At 42.6% G+C, this 17805-nt stretch overlaps 1 protein-coding gene across 5 annotated transcripts in view; it reads right to left on the reverse strand.

Annotated features, from left to right (window-relative positions):
* Positions 1-93: 93 nt before the first annotated feature.
* mcu (mitochondrial calcium uniporter) overlaps positions 94-17805 on the reverse strand; it is a 57740-nt gene continuing 40028 nt past the window's right edge. For all 5 annotated transcript variants that reach the window (XM_086122151.1, XM_086122150.1, XM_086122149.1 and 2 more), the window contains 7 exons: positions 9842-9905; positions 7860-8030; positions 7323-7427; positions 7081-7241; positions 5994-6197; positions 4687-4803; positions 94-3282 (listed from right to left, as the gene is read on the reverse strand). In XM_086122151.1, the coding sequence (XP_085978277.1) occupies positions 3202-3282; positions 4687-4803; positions 5994-6197; positions 7081-7241; positions 7323-7427; positions 7860-8030; positions 9842-9905 (903 nt within the window). In that variant the 3' untranslated portion in view covers positions 94-3201. The remainder of the gene's footprint in view (positions 3283-4686; positions 4804-5993; positions 6198-7080; positions 7242-7322; positions 7428-7859; positions 8031-9841; positions 9906-17805) is intronic.

The following is a 17805-nucleotide window of genomic DNA, read 5'->3' on the forward strand; positions in this document are numbered from 1 at the left end:
AGTCAAGGTCTCGTAAACATTGGCGGCATGATGCATCAATCTAATATAGCAGACAAAAATAAAACAAGACAAAAGAGCCAACGGACCACAAGCTCCAAAACCTGGATAAGGATTTTATTGATAATTGAATTACATTTCTCTTTTATACATATTTCATAAATGATACAGGATTTTACACATTCTTTTTTTTTTTTGCCAATATTACAGCATCATGTTAACAGAAACATAATGTCCAGAAAGAAATAACACAAATAAAAAATAGGAGGTCAGAATGGAGTACAAGTTCCTTTCACTCTTATATGCTTCACTCTTAAACATATTGTAAGTGCACACAAGATTTCCAAAAACACTCATTCAAGACCGAAGAGTAAATTGGACAACAAAAGTGGGGGTGAGGACGACAGGAGCGGGAGGTGTTTCCCTCCAAAAGCTACCACGTGGCACGTGACATTTTCATTTAGAATCAGAAGCAGGACGCTAGCAAGTGAGGTCAGCAGTCAAAGAGCCTGACTGGTGCATTGAGGATGGACTTTTTTTTTTTTTGTCTTCAATGCAGTAAAGAAAATGGATGTGGTTGAAGTGTAATGGAGAGCGGCTGATCGGCAAAGATCCCGTTCGGCAGAACTAATTCTAAACACGCAGGCCGGTCAATTGGTAGGAATTTCTATTGACAACCTTCTTAAATATCTTGACCTTTTTTAAACTTTTATTTTGCATACATCTTTTTTTGTTTTCATATAATTCCCCATGTAAACATACGTTCATGCAACACCATCTTTATATAAAGGTCTCTATATTTGATTTGTTCAGATTTTTTAAACACATGGAGGCCTGGGGTAAGTAAACGGGGGACGGTGTGATTGAACTGAATATAAAGAGCTAACGAGCAAAGTGAGGACCAAGATCACCTCCAACGAGGAAACAACTTCACTGTGTGTGCAACAGGAAAATCATTTCGAGCAAGTGACGGATATGAATGGGATGAAGGAAAGGATTTATCACTATTGACAAGGTGCAATGGTGGCAAAGGATTCACATCAGTGCTAAATCTGATGGTTCACTCAACCATCAAAGACACCCATTCAACAAATATCCTTTCACTTAAAACATTCCAAGTTAACGGACAGGCTAAGGAAAAGGCCATCAATCGCTTCCTTGTCAACACTGTTACAATCCTTAATCATCCCAAAAGGCACCTTATCCCCTAGAGAGAACGCACGTTTGTGTGCGCACACACGATAAACAGATTGGACCAAATCTGTACGGTGGATCGAACCCCAAGAATTTTCATGGTAAATTTGGAGTCAAACAACAGGATATTCTAGTAGGTCGAAGTCAACTGTCGACTCACATGCACGCGCACGCATACACACAGAGGATGTGATGGCATGACACTGCACTGCATGGTACTGCATGACACAGCACTCCCACTCAGTGCAAATGAACAATATTTGTTCACGGGGTGGGGGGGGGGGGGGGGTGTATGTCCAAAGGAGTATTGCAGCCACAGCGAGAAAAGTAAAAAAATAAACATGAGAAAAATATAAAACAGATGTTACAAGGCAATTTTGCAATTGCAGAAATGTCAAAATTCCCACAAAAATGAGACACCAGCAGTCTTGAGAGACCTTCTGTGTAATAAATTATCATTATGTCTTTACGTTGTCTGAATAAAATTGTGTTTTCTGTAATATACTCCCTTGTAATTTTTGAGGCAATGACAAAATGGTCAGAGGGAGGGCCGCCGATCCTCACTCTCAGGCAACCACACAGAAAAAGATGTTCTTGTTCTAAACTTACAATATGGCTTCTATAGGCATAGACTTGACCAATCAGGGGATGACAGAGTGCCTTATACACTACTAGCTATATGACATAAGGAACAGTTTCCATTAAAGTAGAAAATGACCATGGCGTACCTACACATTCACAAACTTCGACTGAGGGCGTACCACAGCATGCAGTCTACCCTGCCTTGTCATGGAGGGAGCAGGGGGGTGGGACAGCAACAGTGGGGAGAGAACGCTCACAATGAGGCTTTTATTTCATTTCACCTCATGAGTGGAAATTCACGTGGGTTCAAAACCAATTGGGGGTGGGGGGTGATGACGTTTTGCTTGGAAAAGGAAACGTTTCAGAGCGAAATCCCCAGTTGGAGTGCTTACAAGAGTCTGACAGCCAAATCGGACTTGTTCTTGTGGAACATTGGGAGTTAAAGAAACGTATTTAATGCTCTTGGTATCTATATGACAACATGATGAATCCTACATGGCGTGGCAGACCCAGTGACATTTTAAGACGAGCTTCTCCCCCCACTGGGAAACAACTAGCATCTGGTCATTTAGTTTAATTGATTGTATACATATAGATTTATATTATATTCATTTCATAACAAATATACTATGGCTTTCAAAATAAAAAGTGCCAAAATTCTTTTTTTTTTTTTTTTTTGGAATAAAAGAACACACAGTGATGTTGTTGTCGGTAGTACTCTCATACTTGCGCAGGCTGGGCTGGCCGAGAAGAGGAAACAGGGTTCTAAACAGACTCCTATCAAAGGTCGCGTTGAGGAAGGATGGCGGTCCGTCAACTTGGAGAAGGCGTGGCCAGAGTGTGAAGAGGCAGCAGAGTTCAGCCACAAGAAGACAGCGTCTCTTTGAGTCTTGCTTGTAAACTTGTTTCATGGGTGAGATTAGAGACGCGCCCAAGAACCTGCCCCCTAGCCCGTGTGCTCATGTGCGTGTATGTGTGTGCTGTTGTATCAACTTACTGAATGGCAAATGTTGGTTATGCCGGCAACATACACATACACACACAAATAGTACACTGATATGACTTCCCCTGTGCTGGAGGGTCAGGTTGTGGTATTTCCTGTTTGCCTCTCAGGTTCAGCGCAGGATGTCCATTCAAGTTTCACTCCACTATCACTGTGAGTTTTTTTCAGCTCACCATCACTCTCTCTTGTGATTTTCTTTTGCAATTCCAAGCTGTTGGTTCAGTCATTGAAGTAAAAAGGGGAAAAAAAGTACGTGGAAACTCCCAACTTGAAGAGGGGGATGCAGGAGAGATTTAGAGGAGGAAAGGTTTCATTACAGCGGGAGCAGGAGGTTGTCTGGGATGGGGGGGGGGGGGGGGGGTTGTGGTGCTTAGCCACAATAGAAAAGCGAATGCCGGCAAAAGAGGGAGGCATTACTCTTCCCATCAATCTTTACCAGAATTGAGCTGTTGAACTGGGAGCTGAAGCTGTAGTGGGTCTCTAAGACGTTTCAGATCCAACTCCACCTGGAGGACAGTTCAGAAGTAAGACAAAAGCATAGTGCATTTACAGTAGAGGGAAAAAAAACTACACACCCATGTTCAATGTTCAAATGCCAGTTTTTCATAATACAAAAATATGTGACCGAAAATAAACAAATAAAAATTCTTATTTCAACTTGTTTCCACCAATTAGGTGATATAAAGCCTATATAAAAGGCCCCAATACAGTGCAGCCCTCTGCCATGCACAGACCTGTTCGCTGGTTGTGGCGCACATTATACAGCATTTCTCCCTGCTGCCACACACCTCAATCAAATGAACAGGATCGCTATCGAGCTTTCGTAGACCTTGCTGATGATCTGATCATTTGAATCAAGTGTGTTGGAGGAAGGAACGAAGGAAAACAGGCTGGACAGCGGACCTCGAGGAACAGGATGAGGACCCCAGTTATACAGGCTGCCGAGGGTTGGGTCGCTACCATCAAGCACCGAATCAGTGCCATGTCTTGGATCCGTCAATCTAAGTTGCGACTGTGCGGAAGTATAAGAGCTGTCGATTTTCCATGGCGCACTTGAATGCAGCAGTGTCTGCACACCAAAATAATGTCGTCGCCCACTCAAGTAGGCCTTCACACACGCTAAAAATGAATTTCCGGGGTCTGGAAACAAGTGAGATTTGACCGCCAACAAGCCAAATAAATAAACTTTATAAAGTAGATTGTAACGATGGGGCAGCCTCGCACTTCTGAGCACGCTTTGGTTGAGCGTGGAGGGGTGGACTTTTCGGTCTCCCGCCGTATGCGTTGTCCGCCTCTACCTGTGGGGTCTGCCTTCTATGCCCCACCGAATGGAGTCACGTTGGTACGTGCGCGGCTTTACCATATTTACAATATATGTACACTATATTTTAGAACAATAATCACCCATGACCACATTTAAAATTTCATATCGGTGAAATAGCAGAAGGAGGATCAATTTTGGACACCCCTGGCTAAATGGCATGGCTAGCCAATTATTATTGTATGATGGAGTCTCAACTTCTCATGAAATGAGACATAAATGAGAGTGTAAATGAGTATACACATGTTAACCTAACCTGGTGTACAGCTATGAAAGAGAAAGCAGGTAATGTATGTAACTAAAAAAGACTGGATAGCCAACCCAGGGCTCCCATATATTAAGTCATCCTATTTTTGTTGAATATGCGGCAGTAGATTGACTCAGGGCCGGGCAGCGTGGCATTAAAAAAAAAAAATCTGTGTGTATCAGGTATTGCATCACAGGATACAGGTTACAATAATACTGGAAAAAAAGTTTTGAAATCATTTATCTGGGTCTCTTCATCTTGAACAGGGGTGTATATACTCTTTATATCCTCCGTTATGTGTTGCAAATGAAAGCATGAAAATGTTTGGATGACTAATCATACCTCAGAAATATCCTCTTTGAGCTTGTTATACTTCTCAATGTCAAAGCGTGTCCTTTTCACCCCCTTGTGGAGGAAGAGCAGATACTGTCGGTCTCTGGCGTCAGGGTACACGTACTCCTGCAGGTGACAAAGAGACACCGCATTTTGTACGTACCAATTCAGCAGACGTTCTTTGTGATGCTCTGCCTGTCAGATTAGGGTCATTGAAATAGCTTGGGTAGGGGTGAATTATGAATGCTGAGCAAAGGGCAACACTTTGTCAAATTTCATTTCATCTGAGAAATGGACATTTTGTCCAATGTGACCAAGAATGTTGAACCTGCAAAGTTAAAGATTGTTTGGTAAAGTTTTTTGACCAGTTTTATGAAGTGTCTATTTTTCCATGTGATAGTTAGATAACGCAAAAATGTTTCCAAGTGCCTGTACAGTTAATGAAGGTAATAGTGTGACCCTGGCACAGACTATTTTCGTTGCAATTATGTCCAAACAAGTAATGGGACAAGATGAAAGGAGAAGAAAAATAAATGTAGGTGCTGTTTTGTTGGCAAAAGGGGTTTTAGTATTAACATCAACGATGCTAATAATATTTGATGTAAAATAATAATTTCTTAATGTGGTGTTGTTTTCTCACTGAATAAATGCATGTGAATTTAAAGGTTGGATTTTCCTTTTTTTGTGTAATTTTGGTCCTATATTAAGAAAAAAAAATATTAGAAGTTAAAGAAAATATCTGAGCCAATGATTATGGAGTGGGTGTAGATGTGGAACTTGATGAAAATCATCAACTCAATGCCAGTCAAAAATACAATTTTTGTTCTGATGTACTTAGCGACAACCCCTGTGTCTTAAAAGTATTAAACCAATCTGTCATTCTTTAATGGTGCTGCCAGGAACATTTGTGTTCATATTGCTGTTCTGTCTCTAGCATTCCCTTTATGCAGACATTAGTGCAACTGTTAGTTACAAAGCAAGCTAATGGTGCAGCAAGGTGAAGCAGCAGTGGCCTGTAATGGTTGTGTAAAAAGAGCCAAGGGTTCTCGAGGGGAGGCTGAGAACTGTACTACAGGAATTCAAGTCATTCTTCCAACTGATATTCCCTCATCTGATGATATTGAGAGAAAGCCTCAAATGGCTATCCAATTGGGGTGAGAACTGGTCATGGCAAAGGCCAGAGATGATCCACATCGGTTTCATGTTCATCAAAGCATTCGTGAGCCCTTGTGTCCTCTGAATGAAACACAATCAGCTCTTGATCTCAAAACCGGGATGTTCACTTTAATTTGGACCCCGTCCGTCAATTTTCTTACCTGGCGTGTGAGCACAAAATATGCATACATGGCCATGGCTGTGCCATATGTGATGAAATAGGTGACAGGCTCCATGATATCCCAGGAATACTCCCACCAGGTCAGTCTGGCCAGGATGCCGAACTGGGTGGCCATGTAGGCCATGCCGCCCCACAGCACCCAAGTAGTGCGTCGCTCCGCCTTCCTACTCAGCTCCTGCTTCACCTGTATGTGAAACAAGTGGGAGCAGGAACTCATGCACATTGTGTCCATCAGGTCAACATTTAGAGGGAATCTCATGATTGCTGACATGGTTAGTATTTAACTCCGCCTACCCGCAAAAATACATATTAGACACTTTAACAACAAAATGGCTATTACTCGACCCTAAATTTAGCAGATATTCTGTGATTATTCACCTTCAACACAGAGCCTGATTCGCATAACAATGAACAGTATGGTTCTTCATTAATCAAGCACTCAATGCATGCATGCAGTGCTGAGATATGCATTCCCAGGGGAAAAAAGTATTTTAAACAACTAAAGCAAAAAATAATAATAAAATAAAATAAAATTTAAAAAATGGAGCAATGGTGCTCTCTCAGCATTCGTTTACAATAATTCATGCATTAAAAAGCTGAGGATCGGGGGGTTTGTGTTTTGGTGACATGTCCACTGCATGCGCCACATACACAGATCTGTTTTTTTTAGGCTCTGGGGCTCAACTTGAGATGCTTCTAGCTACATCCCTCCTCCATCCCCCACCATGGGAACAAAATCCATACCTTTGGCCCAGCAGTATGTGCGTCAGGTGAGCGGGCTAATTTAGTATAACATCAAAAAATATATGATGCGTGTTCTCTAATTCTTTATCAACTGGGTATTTTCAAGAAAGCATGCCATGAACATGTTGTTGAGACATGTTATTTAGACACCCGAGAAGTTTTTAAACTGTGGGAAAAAAATGGCCACTTTGCCAGAGACGCCGATATATAAAGTTTGAATGTGAGCACTATGACCGTGAAACGTTTCACGCTTATGAGGAGAAAGACGTGAATACCGGCAGATATAATTACAATTGTTCATTAACATGCAAAGGAGGTCTGACCTTCTCAAGTGGGCGGAGCTGAGAGTTGAGGTCCTCAAGTCGTTCAATCAGCTCGCGCTCTTTGCTGAGTTGATGCTCCTCAATGCGCAGGGTGGTGTAAAGCTGCTGCACCAAGAACTTGACGTCATTCAGCCTTTCTGTTTCCTCATGGGGCAGCAACTCTGATGGGAAGATAAATAAATAACAATCAATAGTTTCTTCTTTACCTTATAAGAAAATTATCATGAAATGGACGGCCGCACCTCTCCTCGGTGGCCGGACAAGGTGGGCGGTGTCGTTGATGACCAGCTTAAAATCATCCAGTAACAGGATGTCAATGCCTGTAGAGGAGGCGACTCTGGCTCCATCTGGGGAAGAATAAAAAAGAGAAAGATGGTGGAAAAGTGGAGCAATAAGAGAGATGCTGGTAAACCACTCCACACCCCCTCCAGCTCTCTTGACCATCGGCCTCGTTTCGCTCCGATTATCACGACAAGGGAGAGCAGAAGCACTTCCATACTAAGAGAAGATTCCGGGCGTCAATTGTTCTTGTATAATGAAGCATCGAAGTGGTGCAAATTCACTTCATGGCACATATGAAAGGATTAAATTTCTGTTGCTAAACCGCAGCAGCAGGAACACTAAACTGCATCAAAAATACACTTGAAAGCATGAAAGGGCAAGTACAAGTGTAATTTACGAGAGGAGGTGGATACAGTGTGTGTGTGTGTGTGTGTGTGTGTGTGTGTGTGTGTGTGTGTGTGTGAGAGTGTGTAAGAGAGCGAGAGAGCAATGAGTACCCGTGGAGTAGATGGCTACCCGATCGATGCCTCTGTCCTCTGCTTGGAGCTGTTGTAGGAAAACTCCCACGCAATCGCTCAAAGGCTTGAGGGTGAACTGACAGCGTTCTCGCCTGGACGGCAAACTGACTGAGATGACTGGCAGCCCATTCTGGTACACCACCGTCACCTCTGTGTGGAGGTTGGGGGACCAAGAAAAACATATATTATTAAGATTTGAGACATTCACAACCATTGACAGAGTTTCGCTGGAGCGCCAACAGAGAGTGGTACAACGCTAGAGTAAAGGACTTCTTTTTCTCTCAATATACAAGGTTCTTAAAACTGACCACACCATTTTCAATGAATTGAAAAAAAAAAACAGCATTAGGCTATGCAGTCAGAGATTTCTCGCAAGGTGACGTCACCACAAGCAAATCCTTCAAGAGGTGTGTCAGAAAAGATATACATTACTCTATAGGTCGCTTGCACACAGCTCAGAGCAAGGCATTCTGGGAAGTCTTTTGTTTTCTACCACAGCCATGCACCAGGAATGTATGAAGGTGCGGCAAATAAGGCTGGCGGGTTGGAAGAACTCCAAGGGTGTTGACTACTTTGAAGGGGAAAACCCTGGTACACGTCGCTGCTGTTAATGTGTAATGGGAACAAATTTTGGGGTGGACACATTTTTGCATCATATATTGTTAAAAGGACATTGTCAAAAAATGTGGTCAGTCAACTAACCTTGTGGTACATGTGACATGAATGTTTTCAAGTTTGCCAAAGACAACCTACACATTTTACTGTTGTTTTTGTTTTTTACGCCCGAGGCTGCATATAAAAGATATTGTCATTTAACACGTGACTCCCACATTTGCTGGTCCTGAATTTAACTTTTGGGAAGGTATTTTGGGGCAGGGGTACACAAATTGTGACTGACATAAATAAAACTTGACTCAGGGTGACATCCCCTGTAAAGAAGAAGTCTGTCGGGAAATTTCAAAAGTAAAAATTACGGTAAGCATCAGTTCAGGCAAAAGGATATTTTTATCCAACTAAGCCCTCCTCACACTGCCAAGCCTGGAAGATCAATACATTGTAATAACGCTGACCTTTGCGTCTCAGGGCAGTTATGTCAATTTACTGATGCCAACTATTGAGATTTTGTATTCCCATGGATAGGCTGAAAGACCTCTAAATAATGCCTGCGTGACTGGACTGACAATTGCATAAAAGAATGCATAATTTATTTCAAGCAAATTTCCACAAGGAAAAGGGAAAATCTGAACCTTGCAACCTTGATCATTTAGCACTGTCTCAAATTTGGATCGGGGTAACATCAACAGTGTGTCTACTGGATCCTGCGTGATCCATTTAACTCATAAGTGGGTCTTAACAAAGGCAATGAATCCAAAGTAATTCCACATAGGGGCGAATCCAAGCTGCCACAGTAACCTCTGCCTCCTCCTCGAGACCACTGCAGTGAATCAGCATATCATCATCTGGCACATGCGGCACCGGCTGGGTCCAGCTAGTCAGGATCGTCACCAAATACACAGAGGTGCGCGCGCTAATTTTCCCACCCACTACTGCGCTTCTCTCCACCTCCGCCGGCTGACTTTATCTTCCCCTCTGCAGCCATCATCACTGAGGGTATCTCCCATCTCACAATCCCACAGCTATTATTACATTAAGATAAAATCAGCAGATTCTCAACCTCTAACTTTTCAATTGTCCCATTTCTCCAGACAAGCCTTGAACACAGACGACCAGAATCTATCCTAAGAGATTCCATCATGAAAGTGAGCTGCTATGTGAGGCTCTACTGTGGGAATCATTGCACAATTTTGTTACAGAGACATTCTCGGAGATGGAGTGTGGGGTATATTCTAGCAAAAAGGAAGCTTTGTGCTGCACCTCGGGGCTTATGCTCATACTGAATGCTCAGGAATAATCAGCGTATGAGACACGAAGGAGAAAGGAAAAATAGTAGGGGAACTTACCCTCTGAGGAAGCCGGGGTACATAACATTCTCTGGCCATGCCATGAAGGGGAGCCCCTCCAAATCTGCAGGCAAGGAGAAAAAAGCGGAAGATTATATTACTGGCTGCAACTTCACATTGAGGATAACCATTTCGCTGTCTGATCTAAGCTGAAAAAGTAGTAGGGCATCTTCAGTAATTGACAAAAAGTTGCCCAGTAAAAAACACATGACTAAAACCTACCTGGACAATATTTGTGTTGGGACACACCGCACAACCCCGCAGATGTTTCAGCGCATGCCAGCCAATGTACGCAACCTGAAGTTTTGGTCCCATTACACCCCTGATAATACCAATAAATGTTGTAGGCTAGGTCACAGACATTTGGAGGTCTTTCTGGCAATGTGGTGCTGTATTTTTGAACGGCTGAGATGTCCCAAATAATTTCAATAATAATAAGCATAAAGGAGGGGGAGGGGAGTGATGAAAAGTCAAAGGAGTTCCCACATCCTACACACAGACAGAGACATGCTGCCAGAGACAGAAATAAACCAAACCAAGAGACCCACTTGAACGAGCGGTCTCGGTCTGCTTGTTTGGTGCGCACTCGGGCTCTGATGAGAGCAGATGGCAAGTTACTATAGCAACCTCTTGTTAATTTGGGCTGGTATAAATATAATATGAACATTTGTTTTGTAAAAAGCAGAAATACTTGCTACATGGTGTTAATACAATTTGTGACTCTGCCCTGCGATTGATTGGTGAAGGTGTACCCCATTCGTCTCTTGACCAGTCTCAGCCGAGAATGGCTCCAATTTGCCTGCAACCCAAATAAGGGCAAGCGGGGTATAGATTGCATGAATCATTGATTCAATTGTGTTCAATTATGTTTTCTATTGAACATTTTTGAAAATGCAAATGCAATAAATACTGTACTTCAGGCATTTTCAATGGAAAAGATACATGCAGGGCAAGTGACCTAAAAAAAAGTTGTGTGTGCCTGCATAGGACGGTGGGATGTAAAATGCAACCACGGGGAATGTGTGCCATGTGGTTGTTTTAAACTACAATGAAGTTCGTTGTGAAAGACTCCTCCTTCTTTTCCTTTTGGCTTTTTCCTTCAGGGGTCGCCACAACGAATCAGTTGCCTCCGTCTAACCCTGTTTTGTGCATCCTCTTCTCTCACACCAGATACCTCGTTGTCCTCTTTCACTACATCCATAAACCTCCTCTTTGGTGTTCCTCTCGGCCTCCTGCCGGGCAGTTCCATGAATTTCCATCATGTCAGAACATAACCAATGAATAACATCATTCATGTTATTGAATTTCTTTTTACCCATTGCATCACATTCTTAAATTAACTAGTGTCTACAGTACCACTGACAGAAAAACACTGCAGCGGGTGACAAAGAAGGCAGCCTCAATATGCGCCTCAGATGTGTTTGAAACTGAAGGGAGGAGGGGGCTGCAGTTGAGCACAGCTTGGGAGGCGGGCTTTATTTATTTATTTATTTTATGATGCATTATGTCGGAGAGTCCATTTGTGCAGCACGTTTCCAATCGCACAGCTCAAGCTCTTTTCTACGGAGCAGCAATCAAGCCTTTTAAGGCATTAAATGAGCTGTCACCCCCCCTTACACATCCATGTATAGTAGAGCCGGGTGATGATGAGGCAGTGAAAATACAGCGAACAATGGCAGAGGCGACAAACTTTTCTGATGTTTCAAATCCTGAGCAAAAAAAAAATGGAACAATCGCAGCACCACAACTGCTAAGTTGTGCTCCTGAGGCCACAGAATTTAGCAATTTGTCATATGGTCGCATATGCAATGGGTGCAGGAACACTCTGTACAACGTTCATGCAATAACACAACCACTGTGCCGTGAGAGTATTTTAGTGAGAACAAGCTAAGAATATTGTGCACAGTATCCAGTGGACCTCGAAGGGTAGTGATGTCAGATGTACTCTTGAATCATACTGAACAAAAACAACAACAATGAAAGATTCTATTTATGACCCTACACTGACAGTTCTGGGATGCGGATTTCTCAGAAAGCTTCATAGTACAGATATAGAAGGTTTGTGAACCTATTCAAGGTGGTACATAAACTATGAATTTGCTGTTTGTTTCACCTGCTGTACCCACACGAATGCAAGGCAGAGAGCTGTTGCTGATTAAATGTCTCGGTTGTCTATCAGCGTGTCTGATTACCAATCATGTCCTCCCCACGGTTGCTTAATCTGGAGAGACCGAGCTTTTAGTCAGCTCGTTGACACAAATCCAACTGCGAACGGTAAAGGTACTGACAGTCTTGAGTTGATCAGATGAACAAAGGTGGGTAAGTCCCATTTGAACTCCTATCCATTTTCTATCACTCATTCAGTGTCACGGGGGAACTGGAGCCCTTCCCAGATGATTTCCGGGCGAGTGGCAGGGTGCGGCCTGAAGTGGTTGCCAGTCAACCACAGGCACATACAAACAGCTATTCATGCCCTATCTGGTTTGACAGATCATACAATTTCATGTTTCCTTCCTTCATGTGTCCCAGTTCAGATCAGGACCCCCCCCCCCCCCCCCCCACACACACACACACTGAATCAGATATGCTCTGCCAATGTGATTGCGGTGTAAGCAGACAGCTGAGACGCCTCTCTATCGTTAGGCATCAAACGTCATTAAAGTGGATAATCGGCCTACTTCTAGGCAAAACCACACCTTGATGATGGCAGTCTCACTCTCTTCAGCATTGTTTCTTTCTCCACGTTGTCGCTAGCACGCGTGGTCACTTCTCTGTTTATGACCATACTTCCAAAAAGGCACAAAATCAACTTTTGGCATTATGAACTGCATGGTGAACTCATCCTAAAAGTACAGATTTACGCCTGTGTTTTTTTTAGAAAACTAAAAGGCCACACAAAAGCAAGCACACACACAAAGATATGTGTGTCCTGCACTGATTGCTGTCCCATGGTATCATGGGAGCCCAAACAGTGATTAGGCTGCTGATCACATGACAAGTTGAGAAGGGCATTGGAGATGGTCTTCAATTGCTCCACTCAGTGTTGCGAATGCTCCAAGTAAAGATTGAAGCGGAGTGGCATCCCAAACATACGCAAATATAATTGTGACGTGTGTGTGAGCGGGTGTATGCGCCCATCTGTGGTGAGATATCCATGTCTATTTGCAGGTGGCGTGTGTGTTTGTCCATCCGTCTGTTCACCAGCCTGCTTGACAGCAGCGGTGGCAGAACGTCTGAGCAAAGCAAACCCACCACCGCCACCCCCTTACCATGCCCAGCACACACCCTCCTCCCATTGCCCCAGCACACCCTCGGCACGCAGCCACTGAGATGCTGCGTGAAATATTTAAGAGCGCAGCTGCAGTCAATAGCACAACAACCTTGGAATCAATGTCATGTGAATAAAAGAGCGGGACAAAGACAGTCGCTGAGCACAAATAGGAGGACGGACAGATGATCTGAAAGGCAGGGATGGAGGATGAGAGGATAAATGGAGCAGCGGCAGGGGAGTGATAGATGATACATGATAGCTGGAGTAAAACGGTTGGAGTCACGAGTGTGCTCGCGTTTCAAGCCATGTGCTGCTGCATATACCGTGCCCTGCAGCAGATACACACACACGCACACACACCAACCGTGTCTCTAACGTGACTCCCCTTTACTCTGTGTGTGTGCGTGCGTGTGTGGAGAGATGGTAGGTTGGAGGAGTAGGGTGAGGGGAAGCAGCAGCAGAAGAAACGGGTAGGGAGGAGGGGAGAGGGATGGAGGAAGTTGCTGATCACTGCAGTAACGGAATTCCTCGTCTTGAATTTGGGGGTTGCCCCTCGCCGTCTCGCTCTCACTGATCCTGATATGCTGGTCTCACCATTTCTCCCTGCTCATCTGCACTGCGTTGTACCTCACACTGCATTTCACTGTACTCTCCAACAGTTGTGAATGGTGTAAGATTGTAGGTCGTTATCCTACATTCTGACTCGGTCATCTACATTTTGAAGCTTCCAGGTTCCCAAATCAAACTTTTCCAGTTGAACGGGTCAGCAGGCTTAATAAGTACGATGTTTAGCATTAAAGGTAAACTCGAGTCAAGATGTTAAAAACTCGTAAATATTGTGACACCAAATCTCAGTTTTATGCTTGCACGAGAGCAAGTATAACCTCTTTCAAGCAATAAATACAGATTACAAACAGGTCAAATAACATTTTACATTTACACTGGGTGCTGTTGGGTGTGATGTCAGTGACATTCCAAAGTACTTTTACTGCGCTCTGCTAGTAGCGCAAATACCGTATGACTTTACTGAAACTTTAAAACGTGCAATAATGGAGGCTACTGTTGATTTCATTTATTTATTTATTTATTTTAACCCTAAAGTGAGGAAACCTTTCTAAATCTCAAAATCACTGTATGGGTCGACTGACATTAAAATACATTTTTGGCAACAAACACACCAAGGACGGATTAACGGTACCAATCTCCAACCGGACCAAAAACGTGAGCTCTCCTTGCAAACGTAAATTTTTTAGGGTGGGGGAAACAGTTTCTACTTTGATTAAAGTGCCTTAAAAAGAAAAAAAAAAGCAAGCTTGCAACACAAGAGAAATATTTGGCGAGTGTCGTATTTATCTTTGTTTCTATGTCTGTCATCTAGTTATATTCTAGTTAATGAAGAATTATGTAAAACAGTACTAGACGGATGGGAAATCAAAGTGCTGTTTTTATTTTCATCAACATTTTAAAACATCCTATTTGAATAAATAATCATGATGACTAACAGACATGCAAATTTATCTTTGCAAAGACAGAATTCTGACACAGGTCTGGTGTTAGACCTCATTAGATTACAGGTTTACATTATGTTGTATCCATTGAGTGTACGTTGTGGGGAAATGTGCATCATGCATTTACCACACAATATAATTCTTGGGAGAGCTGTTTTCACAATGAACATCATCAAAATCCAAGCCTATTTATATTGCTACCCTCACTATGAATCCGAAAACATTGTGTGACCTGTGACTAAAAGTTTTGACTGAACTGAAGACAAAATGACAAAGCAGTTAAATATCTTTTCTCCTACAGAACACCTCAGGGAGCCAAAAAAAAAAAAAAAAAAAAGCAGTAGGTGAATTGAGCGAACGTGATACAGCAGCGTGGAAGAATTATGCCGCTGACATAATTCCCATTTCATGATGCCCTTCCGGGAATGTGCAGCACTCTGTCATTTATCTGCACAATAGCTGCATCCATCCATGTACTAATACGCTTTTCTGGGCGGCTACATCCCAGATAACGTGGCTGATTTCCCAAAGTCATTCATGAAATATTTCATACAGTATATGTAAAAGCTCATGTTATTTCCTATCGATAGCATGTTAGTGAAGAACACAGCATTTATTTTTGGCATCACTGGAAATGGTACTTGTTTTAATATTAATCCTATTTACAGAGGTGGGCATCCAGTCAGTATTGATGGAAGGGCCATCAGTCCGGCACTGATGGACGCCCGTTTTGCTGACAACTGACAGAAATACGCCCTGCCTATTTGCGTGTTTGTTCGCGGGGCTGAATACAAGCAGGGTTGCTTCCATTGCCTATTTATTAAAAAGCGTTTTGCACTTCCACTTCCATGTGGCCTGTAAGTAAAAAAAGACAAGTGGGGTTTAAGAGCTATTAAATTAGATGAGCAGTGTATCTACGTTCTCATCACTCGTGAAAAGGAACGAAAGAAAACGGAACTCACATTCATTAAGCTCGTGAGGCAATGCGGTGTGCTTTTTTTTCTGGTAGTTTCCAGATTTATTGCTCTTCCAAGGAATGCAGAGTCGCAGACTATTTTCCCCACGCTTCGATTAGTGCGCATAATTCACTATTCCCGAGAAATAAGCAAATGCTCTCGAAATGAATGCAAGAACTAATTACAGCGCTGTTTACAACAATAGAATGAACCCAAGTGGTAGCTATACGTTTGCCATCAAGATTTCAAAACCCAACTTTGGACAATATTCCATCATCATCTTTTTGTAAAATAATGTTAAAAGTGCTGCTTCTGATACGTTAAGGAGATTGCACGTGAATTTAGCGTAAACCTGACACCATGAGTTCATCCTGTCTTGTATTGGTAGTTCAAGCGGGTGGTAGTCTCGGGGTAAGACATTCATGTCGATGATGTGGCAAAGCAGATTATGATTCCCAGAATCAGTTTCAATGTATGCCAATTCAAAACAAAGCTAAAAACACAAAACCACAGTTAAGAATGTCTCAAATCCAAACCAAAACAAGAAACTGTACTGCTGGTACCATATTTCACAAAGCACTAAAGTTTGATTCAGTTCAGAAGCCAATGTTTTTCAGTTCTAATGAGTACAATGATACCAATTGCTTATTTCCCCTGCAGGGACCTTGCAGGCTAGACCAAACTGTTGTCGGGTTTAAACATAAGAACTGGAAACTAAATCAATCGGCTAGGGAAATCCACCTAAAGATAAGACAGCCACTCTGCACTTGCTGGAGACACAGAAGCGGAATTGTGTGTAACAACTGTCACAGTCAAACTTATGCAATCGAGAAAAGGCTGAGAGGCAATTGATAGGTAATGAAAGCTCCGGTCCTGTTTTTCAACACCACCGTATTACATACGTAATCTCCGCTCACCCGCAGCAAAAACTGTTACAAAGCACAGCATGTCAGACATGAGATGATGACAATCTGATTTTCCCACTGCAATGCAGAGTTGACTGCGAGTTGGGTAGTGCAAACAACAAAATGTGATGGTGGTTACCGCATACAACACATAACGAAATATATAATTCCATTTTAATTTTTGATTCTATTTCGACAAATTGGCTTTCCGACCTTGGGTATGCGTTGATTCATTAATGCTTGCTTCAACGGCGAACAATTCTGATTCTGAGGAGATTAAATCTTGATTCCAATTGATTTTATAAAGCAGATTCAAGTACTCATGAAATAGGAATTCTTTCAGGAAATATTCTGCAAAACCAACACACTGCGGAAGATTGTGGTTATAAAATAATTAACATCAGGATTCTCTTTTTCCCTCTAGGGCAGATTTATTTCATAATAATTATAATAATAATAATAATAAATTTTATTTTCATTATTTCTAAAGTGGCAAACATTTCACCACACTATGGGTTGGAGGCAGAACAAGTGATATTAAAGCAAAAATTTTGAATTTAGCCTCTTGACCTGGACATTGTAAACATCCTGCTTACAGTATGAAAATGTAATTCAACCACGGATCGCAAAATTGTGGATTCCTGCGGGGACTACTTACCATTTGGCCACGCACCTCACATGACTTCTCTACACCTTTTTGGGACCGACAACATGAGAATCTGCTGCATTACTGAACCTAAGCATTGAAATTGACGCTCCATTGTGGGATCCGCTTTCAAGAATTTGTCCCAACCGAAAGGCAGCACTTTCCCATGAGCAGAGCAGAGCAGACTAGAAATGTAAAACCGTGCTTGCCTGAAGGATGCGCTTACACAATCTACACAATATAGAAGTGTGTGGGAGCAGGTGTTTATTTTATAGGCACGATATGACCCTTTTTGATCGTTCATATAGCAGATGGCTCTTGCCGCTCGCGTCCGTGATAATTGCATTGCGAGTCACGCAATACTCAGCCCTTTTCCGAGCTACTATGAAGCGTGGACGAAGCAGCCTCTCCCCCTCTTTTCCTTTCTTCACCTTCCCTCAAACGTGGCTCATTTTCAAAGACATACGCAAATCCTGTCTTGCACAAAGACATCTCATACGCTCGCTTTCCATAAACTGGGTCCCTATTTTTTAAGTGAGCCTATGAGCTTGCAGAGAAAGCACCTTGAATCACAATCAATGCAGCTGAGTAAGCGCTGTTTCAGTCCTACTCTGCATCCTTAATTCCTCCTTCTCACCATTATTAGGAGCATAAGAAGAGTACACATTTACCTTTTCT

This window comes from Hippocampus guttulatus, chromosome 10, assembly GCF_054856545.1.
Source record: "Hippocampus guttulatus isolate MCC_2025c chromosome 10, RoL_Hgut_1.0, whole genome shotgun sequence".
Taxonomy (NCBI): domain Eukaryota; kingdom Metazoa; phylum Chordata; class Actinopteri; order Syngnathiformes; family Syngnathidae; genus Hippocampus; species Hippocampus guttulatus.